Source organism: Carassius gibelio, chromosome B16 (genome assembly GCF_023724105.1).
Source record: "Carassius gibelio isolate Cgi1373 ecotype wild population from Czech Republic chromosome B16, carGib1.2-hapl.c, whole genome shotgun sequence".
In the NCBI taxonomy this organism is placed as follows: Eukaryota; Metazoa; Chordata; class Actinopteri; order Cypriniformes; family Cyprinidae; genus Carassius; species Carassius gibelio.
Window position 1 is genome coordinate 30,777,099 of NC_068411.1, and position 14,009 is coordinate 30,791,107.

The 14,009-nt window shown below is 37.4% G+C and overlaps 1 protein-coding gene and 1 long non-coding RNA gene across 2 annotated transcripts in view; both read right to left on the reverse strand.

Annotated features, from left to right (window-relative positions):
- Window positions 1-9,320, reverse strand: part of LOC127974507 (E3 ubiquitin-protein ligase znrf2) — a 30,080-nt gene extending 20,760 nt beyond the window's left edge. Inside the window, exon 1 of the mRNA XM_052577842.1 lies at window positions 8,604-9,320. Within this exon, the coding sequence (XP_052433802.1) occupies window positions 8,604-8,991 (388 nt within the window). The 5' untranslated portion in view covers window positions 8,992-9,320. The remainder of the gene's footprint in view (window positions 1-8,603) is intronic.
- LOC127974508 (uncharacterized) overlaps window positions 1-14,009 on the reverse strand; it is a 48,932-nt gene that overhangs the window by 32,400 nt on the left and 2,523 nt on the right. The window lies entirely within an intron of this gene.

The window sequence follows — 14,009 nt, forward strand, 5'->3', positions numbered from 1 at the left end:
TGATTATGATGCGTCCTCTTCCTGTTTATGTCCAGAGGGAACCGGCTGTGCGTTTGTCCCTTCTGTCATTCACGTCTCTCAGTATAACTCCACATAACACTTAACATGTAATTTGATAAAGAAGATTTGAAAAATGGGTTTTATTTTTGGAAAAATCAATCCTTTAATCCTAGTCAGACTTAACCTCAGGCTCAGAGCTCTACAAATGCTGACAAGCAATATTAAGCCAGAGAAAGCATGGCTCTTTGACTTTTCCTCCAGCGTATCGGAGACATAATGCTTCACATTTTCAGCCTCCCTGCTCTGTATAAAACATCTAATACATGACTCCTTGTGTCTCAAAGAGCTTTATCTGGGAGCAGTTGCTTCAAAACTTTACAAACTTTCAACTCGGCAAATAAACTTACAGCTCGCTTTATCACTTTACAAGAGTGAACTGGAAATAAAAGTTGCAGAAGTATGCAAATAAAGAAGGAAAAAACAACTTGATATAAAGAGCAGGGTAATAATATAGTTTAGATTTTGCACTGAAAATGCAATCAGGTTGAGATTGGATATACAGCATTTACTTCATCTCTTTGCAAATAAATCTGGATAATAATATATATCATTTCAGGCTGTCTGCAGGATTGATGTCCAGGACACAGCAGCACAGTGGGACATTGACTATTGATTCCTGGATCGACCAGTGGTGTTTGCACACACACACACACACACACACACGTGGACATCATAAAACATCTCATCCGTGTGAGATCTTCCCCACGACCCGGTCGAACCGAATCTACAGCGTGAGAAATGAACCATGACCTGCTGACTCAGAGACATCAGCGGCTGCTGAGAAGAACGATCGGGATAATGGTTTACAAAGTGTGATGGTACAAATACGTCAAACAGAGATTGTGCTACGCTGCTATACAGCATTAGATCGATTTTTTGACAGATATTGCGAATGCGATTTGATTTGCGATTTTTAAATTTGCAAAGTCAAGCTTCAGCTTAATATTGTCAATAATGTGCAGCACAGTATGATTATTATCCTGCTGAAAAAAAATAAAATAGTATAATGTATATATATATATCTTCTCAAATCTTAAGTTAACGAACGTTTTTCTTTAGTTTTAATTTGCCTAACTATTGACCTGACCCTGTAGACGCCACAATCCCACTCTGTTTTTCTTTATTTATTTGGAAACAAAAATAATTGAGAGATATAAACTTGCAATTATGAGGAAAAAGTCCGATTTCTGAGTATATATATCATGCAGACCATGGAATAGTAAAATTCCTGTCAACTGCTTTAAATTAGACCAAACTTTAATTTTGTTGGGTTGTAGTGAAGATCTTTGTGTGTTTTAATACATTTTACAATAATAATACATTTTATAAGAAAAAGATTGAAAGAAAATAAAAATCAGAATTATGTATGTCTTGCAATTCAGAATTTTTTTCTCATAATTGTTAGAAAAAAAAAAGATAAAAAGTGATAGCACATCCAAAAATATAAATTCTATCATAATTAACTCGTTCCAAACCCACAGTACGTTCTTTATCTTCTACTTACAAACACTTACACTTTCTTTCTTCCTGTAAGAATTAGAAAAATGTCAGACTTTTATAGAAGTATGCTACACTTTTTTTTTTTAAATAAATCATTGTAACAACATCATTGCAATTTTTTCTCAATTCTCTCAAGAAACAAACTTGCAATTCTGCAAAAATTAATAAATAATAATACTCGTAAATGTGAAATGTTAACTCAACTGCAAGATACAGACTTGCAATACTGAGAATAAAAGTAAAAACTGTGAGATATGAACTCAATTACAGTTCTTATTTTTCACTGTGTGGCAGAAAACAAAAAACCGAATGTGAAAGATCATGCAGAATTCTGAGTCAAAAAGGATGGTGTTAGAAAAAGGGGATTTTTCAAAATGTCATAAATGTGAGTAAATCATGACAGAGAGGTAAACTATCCCTTTAACCGTTGCAGAAGGCCTTAGGCATGAAGCGTGTGTGTGCATGTGAGAGATATGAACAGAGATGGCTGCAGATGGAAAGCTCTTGGAGCAGCGGCTGGAACGGAGCCAGTGCTGAGAGTAATGCAGACGAAAGAGAGGCGCTCGAGTCATTAAGAGAGGATCTTGAACTGCTGCGGCAGCACACTGGGACAGAGCGGCCAGCCGGCCCGACTACTGACCCATTCCCAAACACAGGCCAAGTTCAAGCCGTTTCCCTGAGGTCAGCCCATTCCCTCTGAGAGTACTTCTTTTGCTCTTTGCTCTAGTTATCTGGTGTTATTCAATACATTCATTTCAGAAAAAGAGTTTTAAATCAGTTTGCTGGAACAGACTGAACTGATTCACAAATATGTTGTTTTTTTTTTTTAATTCTGTTTTTAGTCATTTAAATCCCTTAAAACTCGTCTTTGACAATGAACATTATTTCCACATCAAAAAGTAACTCTCCACGCTTTCCTCATTAAGTATGCATGTATTCATGAATATGCAAATTAATCTCCACCTCTACTCATCAGACCTGCTCCACTTAACTGAAGTAGTAGATGTTAAACAATTGCAATATTTTACTTTATCTTTAAACCAGAAACTAACAACCTACATTTTTTTTACTTCCTTTGGTTTAAAAGAAAGAATAAATAATAAAATGCTTGATGCATTGATGTTTACTAATGAATTTGGACATGGTTTGTCTTGAAGCATAATAAAAACACCAGATTACAACATTAAAATCTTGGTCTTTGCATTTTTCTAGTCTAATAACAAGATCTTGTGTACACTGATTAAAACAGTTTGCATGCACCGCCTCAGTGTCAAAACTAGGGTTATATTTATCAGTCAGATTGGTATCAGACAATCACAGTACTAAAATATTCATTATCTGTACCTACTCGTGCAATAATACCAACATTAGCTTAGACAAAGCTGCATTCAAACAGCATGTCATAAGCGAAAGCTCTGGTGCTTTGGACAGCTGTGTTGGTCTGAATTCAGATATATAATCATTAGGGGTGTAACGATACGCGTATTCGTATTGAACCGTTCGGTACGAGGCTTTCGGTTCGGTACGCGGTACGCATTATGTACCGAACGGTTCGTTGGGCTAATTAATTATATTTGGAAAATAAATAAAAAATTGTAAAATATAATGATATGCGTTCAACAAGGTAGCCCAATAACCCAAACGACGTAACAGGCAACGCCCCTGACACCCCCGAAGAAGAAAAAAAAAACACCAACTTATATGTTTATGTTAGACTACTAAGTCAGGCGCTCGCTCACTCAGCACGCGCTGAAGGCTCGTTGCAAAATGGCCAATGCGTTTAACAGACCAGAAATATAAGATCCTCCAGTAACCAACAGGTCTGGTGTTTGGGTGCACTTTACCAATCGATCGGGGCATCCAAACAAGCACGGAAATCAAAATGGACTAGTACTGTACTGTGTCAGAATTTCCTGAGCAGTACGATACAATTAACAGGCCTGCACGTTATTAGATAGAAGAACTGTTATAAATAGAGCGTATGCACGGGCAGTTTTGAAAACTCCACCTACTTTGCTCTTGGCATAGTGCTGCGCAAATCGCTTTGTATCTGAAGGGCAACGCTGAGCCCAGGGTCCAGCGCAGCGCATACCGCGTCCTGTGTGAAAGACCCTTTAGTCATTTTGCAAGGAGCCTTCAGCGCGTACTGCGTGAGCGAGCGCCTTACTCTGTAGTGGAAAACGCAGGTTTTAAGAACATGCTTAATGTAATTGAGCCCCGTTACAATATTCCTTCACGAGCCCATTTCAGCCAGACCGTAATTCCTGCTTTGTTCCAAAAAACATAAGCCCTATAGAGAACCAATTGAGTAAAAACACACTCAATATAAAGAGTTATAGAGTTCCATAAAAAGTTTAATCTTTGTATTTGTTCATAACTACTACAACAATATAACATTTTCATTTTCTTTTTAATAAGGATCTGTTTTTGCTTTATACAGTATGCTGCTAAGAAAACACCATAGAAGATGGGTAAAGAATAGCTCCATCATTGTTCAATGTAAAAAAAAAAAAAAAAACATACTTTGTTAGTTTTAATTAAAAAAATGTTTTTAAATCAAGGAAATGTATCTGCCATTTTTTTCTTTTTGCTGTATCTAAAACATACCGAACCGTACCGAACCGAACCGAGACACCAGTGAATCGTATCGAACCGAACCGTGAATTTTGTGAACCGTTACACCCCTAATAATCATGCAATGGAGATATCCACATCTCAGTCACGTGGACATCTCCTCAGTCTCATATGGTCCAAATCATTATAATATACACAAAGAATAACAGCCGATATATCGATATCAGACTTTTTTTACTCCATAATATCGGTATCGGCCCTCCAAAAAAACATATCTCTCTGGCTCTAGTAGACATGATCGGAGGAGACATTCATGTTTAGTGCACAAACACTGCATGATGAAGCACACACTGAACTTTAAAACTTAGTTTTAGAGGTTTCAAATCATCACTCAATGCAATAGTACTAGAGACGACTTGCATTAGCAAACACTACTGATAAATGCCTATTATGACCATGCTAAATTTTGCATGATTTTGCCTCCAGGTGTGATGCAAACTGCACATACAGTGCGAGTCTGTTAAAGGGAGGATTCCCACGTGTGTTCCTATTATTGAAAGCGAACTAAAGTCTCACTTCCTTTTAAAAACTCCCTTCTTGATCTCATCCAGTTGGTTAAAAGTCATACTTAGCCATTTCAACAATGTTTAAAGATTAACTTCAATCAGCAGCGAGAGCCTGTTACAGAATTTAAGTTCAATCCAGGACACAACGGCTGGGGAAATTCCATCTCAGAAACACACAGCCTCACCTGTCTTTCCATTGGATTTGAATATTGTTTGTAAGAAACTATGAACAGCCAAAATGACACTAAACATCAGCAGTTATCATGTTAAACATGTAGAACAATGCAAAACATATTTTTTTTTATTATTATTTTCTTTTCTTTTACGTAGAGGACTTTGAATTACCATTGTGTATGAAATGTGCTATAAATAAACTTGGCTTGAAGCCACATTTCACCACCATATCATGAGAAAATATCAAATAAAAGCCCATTTTACAACCATTATTTACTTTCAAGTAAATCCCTCCTGTATGTCAAACAGTAGAATATGCACTGCAAAGGTCATGGGTTTGATTCCCAGGAAATGCATGAACTGAAGAATTGGATGCATGCATTAACTGTTGGAAAGGATAAATGCATAAATGGAAAGCATTTGCCAATTGCATAAATAAAAATGTGCAGCAATGTTAGCTGGGTAATGCCGTGACTCAGAATGGTTATTTTCTACACTGAAAAATATCAATATAAAATATCAATACAATGTTTTAAATACATTTGCAATTGTTTACAGGAACGGTTTACCCATAAATTAAAGTTTGCTAAAAATGCACTCACATTTTTTGTTTCTTCGTGATTTGGAGAAATGTAGCAATGCATCAGTGTCTCATCAATGGCTGCTCTGCAGTGAATGGGTGCCGTCAGAATGAGAGCTGATAAAAACATTACAATAATCCACAGCACTCCAGTCAATCAGTTAACATATGGAGAAAATGATTGTAATTGTTATTGTAATGTTTTTATCAGCAGTTTGGACTCTCATTCTGACGGCACCCATTCACTGCAGAGGATAAACTGGTTAGCAATGACACATTTAACTCCAAATCTGATGAAGAAACACTCATCTGACCGGAGCACATTATCAGCCAGATTTTATTTTTGTCTGAACTATTTCTTTGAAAGCAGTACAACAAATGTTTTCCAACTTAAATAACTTGTAAATAATGTAATGGTCCTTAAAATAGGCTTCATTTACTTATTTTTTTCTTTTGTGATTTTGAGGTGAAATGTGACCTGAACCTGTTGTTGACAGATTTCCTGTGATTCAGCCAGTTAAACCACATGATAACACCAGTGTTTATGAAACATCAGATTACGGAGCAGGTTCTCAGAAAAACAACAACAAAAGACCTGCACGACGACTGAACTGCTCGGAAATAATCAGCATCTCTCACCTGCATCTCTACACCTGATCTCCCTAACCGCAACCTTTCGGCTCTGAACACAGATGCCCCAGCATGCATCTGTAAAATACGGCATGCAATATGCACAAGAGTGCACCAGTTTAGAAAAGATCATCCAGAATATAAAAAAGGTTAATGACATCCTTCCACAAAGAGATCACTTCAACGCATAATAAACAGAAATATACTCTTTCTCCACTGCAGGAAACAAAACTCCGGTTTGGCTGGTTTAACCTAGTAAGCATTGGTAAGATCTGTGAAAGGTTGCATTAACCGAAAAGTTTTACGTTACAGCTACTTGTTAATGTAACTTGACTTGATATTATAACCAGTTAAAAAACTAAAACAAAACAACACATTTAACTTGTAAGACTTGGTTATTTATTATGCAACCAGACACTGGACTGTTGGCAACTATAAAAGGTTGAAGGTCACCAGATCTCATCAACCGTAATAAACAAAAACATCTTTCCCCATTGGATGATAAAAACGAACCAATAGTTTAGCTGATTTAACCAGAATAGTTGGTTAAAGATCTGTAGGCATGCGCGTCATTTGCAGGGGGATTACGGGGGTCATGACCCCCCCAAAAACAGATCCAACTAATATAACCCCCTCAATATCATCACATCATTCAGATTAAAACAACATTAAAACGTTTTTCAAGGCGATCGTTATTGATCGTTGTATCGCTTTATGGTTCCCATGGAGACGCGTCATTCATTGCTTGTCAGCGCTGAATGACTGATGATCTGCTTTTTTTCCCCTTTTTTTATTCAAATTTCACAAATTTGTTAGCTATAGCAGGATATATCTCATATTCCGATTGCCAAATATGTGCAAGACAAGTGGATGTGTTTTGTTCTTCAAACACCTTTAGTTGAGCTGTATTCGCAACATATTTTAGGTAGGCTGTCTATCTTATTAAAATACCACAAAAAAAAAAACGTAACGTTAAATTATTATTAGGAATTTACCACCTCCGGTTCAATTTGAAATTATTATTATTATATATACACACACATATATATATATATATATATATATATATATACACATATATATACACACACATATATATATATATATATATATATATATACATACATACATACATACATACATATATATATACACATACATATATACATATATATATATAGTGACAAAATGAATAATGCACAACTAATGTTAACGTCAGTCCACACTTGTATTTTCTCAGTTTCTGAATTTGATGTTATCAGAGGTTAAATGCAAACACAATTATTATTATTTTTATCTACTTTTTAGTCGTATTTCATGCAAAGTGATAATATAATTGCACTTTCACTTTCTCTGTTTGAAAGTTTTTAATGCTGTTATTTGATGTTAAGTTTTTAAAATCTGATGTTAATAAAATACATTTTAACAGTTAATCTTAAAGCCTAGTTTATTAACATTTTGTTGGGATGATTGGGGACAGGTGGGGCTCAGAACCCTTTTCTACCTCCTAAGTAGGGAATGGCAGGAAAAGTTTGAGAAACACTGAGTTAGCTGATGATTAGTTTTGTTGATTGGAGTTGGCTGGCTAGATGTATGTTGCCAGTGTCCTGTGAGGTAAAGCCAGAGGGTTCCAGGGACTGTGTAGAACCAATGTCACTGAATTGTAACTTAAGTTGCTGTTTGCTCCAATACAGTCACCCGTTTTGGGGGGGATTGCATAATTAAATTATGCAAATAAGCATGTTACCTTTTGCACAAGAAAATTATTCAATAAATAAATAAATTAATAAATATGCCGCGAGTTTAACCCCCCCAATGGTAGACTCAAAGTTACGCCCTTGTCTGTAGGTAACTAAAAGGTTGAAAGATCAAACTCCACAAAGGTTGATTCATAAGCTGGGTAGTTGACATAAAAAAAATATTTTACACTTACCCTCTAAAACGTATACACACACACACACACACACACACACATTCACTTATGTATTTGCATTGCTATTAATATAAAATATTGATATGAATCTTCATGGTGTCAACTTGTGTGTGTCAACTATAAATAAACAGGAGTTAAGACAGGTTAAATATATCATATCAACAACAAAACAATCAGTACACAGTTTATGAATTAGTTAACGTTACTCATAACAGGTGGGTATAGATCTAGTTTAACCAGTTGATTAAAGACACTAAAACCAGTTGCTGCTAGAATCTATAACTAGGAAACGGTTTAGGTTGAAGGTTCAAAAAGAGTAGTAACCTCTCCAACTTACATATAAACACACCTTCACATAGATATTAACATAATAATGTGAACTTCAATGACTTACTCGTATTTGACCTTCAGTACAATGTGTTCTGTGTATGGGTTAGTTCATAACTGGTGGTTAACTATCTAACGTTAGTTTAACACAAACTGGTTATTGCTTAGGTGGACTTAACGAATATAACCATGGTTTTACTACAAATAAGAATAGTTAAACCACGGTAAACACAAATGACCACGCTAGACAAACTCTTACCTCCGAAGAGATGAGGCGACAGGTGAGCAGGTAAAGATCCGATCAAGAGTCTCGGAGCGCCGGTTGACCGCTCTCTCTCCCCGCCGCTGTCTTCCGGTGTGCTGTTACCGGAGTCCTGAGAACTGTACGCTCCCGAGGTCGGTATATTAATGCTCGACTGGGGTCTTGCGGCCGGTCCACCGGTGCGTTCCCCGACGGAGCGCGTTCTGGAGCCGGCATAGTGCGAGGACACCGCCGCTGACGACGACGAGGAGGAAGACGCAGCACCTGAGGCGCCGTGAGCGGGAAACCTCGCCGCCGTTCTGCCGCCGTTACTCGAAGGGAGATCCGAGCTAGAGTACGCCCGTGTGCGGCCGTTTTCAGCGGGACTGCTCTGTTTGGCCCCCATTCCGTCCGCTTTTAATGATTAAAGACAGACAAGCTAACAAACACACGCACGCACACCGACGGCGAACGCGAAGCTTCGGTCGTTATAGCTGACGTATGACGTCAGCGAAACTTTTTGCGAAGGGCTTTAAATCGCCCTCAGCGTGAAGTTGCGGTTGCCCGCGCTTGTTTTTGCCTCATTCGCTTTTGTTTTCTAACTAGCGTCGAATGTGCCATGTCCTCTCGTGGAAGCGTTACGCTCCGACGCGACGTTTTCCTCCTAAACCGCGCGCTCACGGCTGTTGCTCGCGCGACGGGCGGTTACTACACCAACTGATTTTAACTGCGAAGTGACAAAGCGAGTCGGGGGCGGGCCTGGTCGGTGACGTCATAATCCCGGGAAATAAACGCTAGTAGGCGCTCAATCAATATGCTGCTGCTTTCTGTGAGCTCATGCTCTTCTGCGGATGTTGTTGTTGTGGTTTATGACATTTTGTGACCCTGGACCACAAAACCAGTCTTTAGATTCAGTTTATAAAGAATCTCTCCGTTGATGTTTGGTTTGTTAGGAGGACAATATTAGACCAAGATCCAACTATTAGAAAATCTGGAATCTGAGGGTGCAGAAAAAAATCTAAATATTGGGAAAATCATCTTTAAAGTTGTTCAGATGAATTCTTAGCAATGCATATTACTAATCAAAATATTTTTTTGATATACTTACGGTAGGAAATTACAAAATGTATTCATGGAACATGATCTTTACTTAATATCCTAATGATTTTTGGCTTAAAAGATAAATAGATAATTTTGACTCATGCAATGTATTGTTGGTTATTGCTACAAACATACCGTAGAGACTTTAGACTGCTTAAGGTTTTGTGCTCCACATTTAAACTTAACTTTAAGCAGGGGCGGATCTAGAAAAATATTGATGGTGTGGCGAGAAGGGGGCAGGAATTTTTGAGGGGTGGCAACATATGGCAGACGTATATCTACTGAATTTAGTCACATGATGATAAATATATGTGCACACTACAAAAGGACACAGCTATCATTTACAAACTTAATCTCATGCAATCAATGTCTTGCATTTGAAACAGTTCATATAAAGAATAAGTGACCATACCCCATAAGCCCCTCACACTCACTAATGCATACAGTATGCATCCACATGTCATTAAGAGCATTATAAAAGATTCAGTGTTATTAATATGTCAATTTATTATAAGAAACACAAGATTTTAACAGCCTTTTCCAGAATTAAACTGATTTTCTACAGTTTAGTGTTAATCATCATCTAACTCAACCAGTCAAGAGCTACATTTAACCTTAGATGTTATATGAATATGGTCCTGAAGCATAGCTTTTATTAGATGACAATAATAATAAATAAACATTATAGGCACAAATACAAATGTACTTTTAGAAATTTTTGAAAAATATGGTGTTATTTTTTTGGCAAGTTTAAATTAAAACTTCTATGAAAACTTGTGTGATATTCCTTTAAAATAATGTTTTAGTATATCTTTGTGGCGAGTGGGGCGGGGTCGAGGGACGTGGGAATAAGGAGTGAGACCGGCGGAATGATTGGGAAATCAGCGACACCTGCGCCTCACCGCCGGTCTCGAGTCCCACGTAGGAGATGGAAGGATATAAAACTGGAGCGACGATAGTGAAGGACGAGAGAGGACCATTTTATTTACTCCATAATATCTGTAAATAAAAATTATTTTATGTTTGGCTTTTTATTTGTGCGCATCAGTCGTCCGTGAGGGGCTGATGCGCTGTTTTGTTTGTTTTGTGATTATTAAAGTTTAATTTTGATTGTGCGCCAGTTCCCGCCTCCTTCTTCTCGTTGATTATGGAAGATTTTATTATTACAATCTTTTTTTAAGTATATTTTACTAAGCAATTTCTTACATAATTTCTTTGAGTTAGACCAAACTTTTATTTTGGTGAGTTGTAACCAGAGTTTCTGTGTTTTTTAATGAACTATTATTATTAGCTAATACTTGAAGTATAGCATACTCTACTGTAGAATAGTACTATATTTCTGTTTGAGTTTCTTCAAGTTATACCGAAATTTCATTTTGACAGGTTGTCGTAAAGACAGTTTCTGTCAGTCTGTGAATACGATACGAAAGAATGACAATAGTTTTATCAAATGAAATGGTGAAATCCTCTCATAGCGCTGACGTGCACATGTGTAGCATACATCATGTGTTAATATAGTGAAGAGCTGAAAACACCACGCGTGCTTCAGTGTGTGTGTGTGTGTGTGTGTGTGTGTGTGTGTGTGTGTGTGTGTGTGTGTGTGTGTGTAGAGCACACATTCCCAGAGACGTGTATAACAACACCTTAAGGGTTCCCAGAAGCAGGATTTATTGTTGTGCCCCACTTCCTCAAATATGATGATGAAAAAAACACCTAGTATAGGGGTGAACATAGAACTTTAATCAAATAAAAAACTAAATGAATAAATCGTATTATTTACAAATCACAATTGTAGCTCTCGACATTTACCTGTGGCCATAACTTTATTATGACTCTAATTTATTTTATAGTCTCAATCATTCAGAAATCATGCAAAAGGAAACTAAGCAGTTTTACTGTGATAAAACCATGGATTATTTTTGTAAGGGAAAATGAAAGATTAAGTGAATATGAATTAAATGTTTGGTCAGTAGCCTAAACAAGGATTTGATCGTCCTGTAAGTGTAACAGCAGCAATCACATGACATTTGTAATAACATGTACATAAATTGTTTATTTTGTATTTGCCTACATTATGTATTTTAACAATGTTATTATTAACCAATCATTATTGCCTCATAAATTTTTTATATAATGCATTTTAAGCCATTTTAAAGGCTATTGATGGCTTGAGTCTGTTTTTATAGCAACAACAACAACAACAACAATATTACAGTATATTAATACTTTGTAAATTATTAGAGTTTGGGGATGGCAAATCATTTGAATCAGTTCAGGAGTTCGTAGCGGGATCGCGAATCATTTGAGTCAGTTTGGGAGTTCGGAGCGGGATCGCGAATCATTTGAGTCAATTCGGGAGTTCAAAGCGGGTTCGCGAATCATTTGAGTCAGTTTGGTGATCGCGAATCATTTGAATCAGTTTGGGATTTCGGAGCGGGATCGCGTATCATTTGAGTCAGTTATGGGGATCGCGACTCATTTGAATCAGTTCGGGAGTTCTTAGCGGGATCGCGAATCATTTGAGTCTGTTATGGGAATCGCGAATCATTTGAGTCAGTTTGGGAGTTCGGAGCGGGATCGCGAATCATTTGAGTCAATTCGGGAGTTCAAAGCGGGTTCGCGAATCATTTGAGTCAGTTTGGGGATCGCAAACCATTTGAGTCAGTTCGGGAGTTCAAAGCGGGTTCGCGAATCATTTGAGTCAGTTTGGGGATCGCGAATCATTTGAATCAGTTCGGGATTTCGGAGCGGGATCGCGAATCATTTGAGTCAGTTATGGGGATCGCGACTCATTTGAATCAGTTCGGGAGTTCGTAGCGGGATCGCGAATCATTTGAGTCAGTTATGGGGATCGCGACTCATTTGAATCAGTTCGGGAGTTCGTAGCGGGATCGCGAATCATTTGAGTCAGTTATGGGGATCGCGACTCATTTGAATCAGTTCGGGAGTTCGTAGCGGGATCGCGAATCATTTGAGTCAGTTATGGGGATCGCCAATCATTTGAGTCAATTTGGGAGTTCAAAGCGGGTTCGCGAATCATTTGAGTCAGTTTGGGGATCGCGAATCATTTGAGTCAGTTATGGGGATCGCGAATCATTTGAATCAGTTCTGGAGTTCGTAGCGGGATCGCGAATCATTTGAGTCAGTTATGGGGATCGCAAATCATTTGAGTCAATTTGGGAGTTCAAAGCGGGTTCTCGAATCATTTATGTCAGTTTGGGGATTGCGAATCATTTGAATCAGTTCGGGAGTTCGGAGCGGGTTTCGCGAATCATTTGAATCAATTCGGGAGTTCAGAGCGGGATCACGAATCACGAAAGATTCGCGCTCGTAAATTTTCAAATTGGCCATAACCTTTAATTCGTTGCTGCCACCCTGGTAGATCCGCCCCTGAATTTAAGTAATTTGTGTGTTAACGTGTTGCTATTTCCATTTAATAGCACTTTATTGATATGACTGTATTACAAACTCTATTACCAATGCACACAATAAAAAAGTGGCAATAATGTTAATAAAATAGCATGTTGTGTTTCAGATAATTTGGATATTTTTATATGTGAGGATATTTTAATCACATTTACATTTTTTGGGTGTATAGATGAAATACACAGACATGGATTTCTGATTTGATGAGTGTTGTGTGAGAAAACACCATAGCTCCACAGAGAGCTGAGAGATTCATGTGGGCTGTAAAGAGAAGTGATAAAGGCATGCATGAATTTGCACAAACACTCGCTAACAAACAAAGACTCTTTTCACGTTCAGACTCGGATTAGAATCACCCAGATATAACAGCAGGATTTATAGATATTTACTGGTGCATTGTCTTAGTATTGTTGTGTTCACAAAGAGACAAAAACACACAACACTCGTCGAGCACGTGACACACAAACACGGTGAAAATTCAACTCTTCCAATCTCTCTTTCAGCTCTGCATTCCTGCAGGAAAATGTAGTGGAAATTCCAGGAATGTCAAAGGAATGCAAATGCTGAAAAACAAAAACAAAGAAAAAAACAGTATATATATATATCTCACTTCATATTTAACAAATAATAATAAAGGAAGAATCCAACTTGGAATCAGATGAAATATGAGACAATATCTCCACCTGCTGGCCATTATTAGAACTGAAAAACAGACTTCATGTTCACTTATGCTTCACATTTACAGCAACAGTTTCGTTCAAATTATCATAATTTACTCACTTATTCACTTAAATGTATTAATCTGTAAACACATCATCTGTGCTGATATTCCATGCAGTGTACGAGTAAATAACCTTATTTGTTCCTTCATATGCTTTTATGAAACACTCACAACAC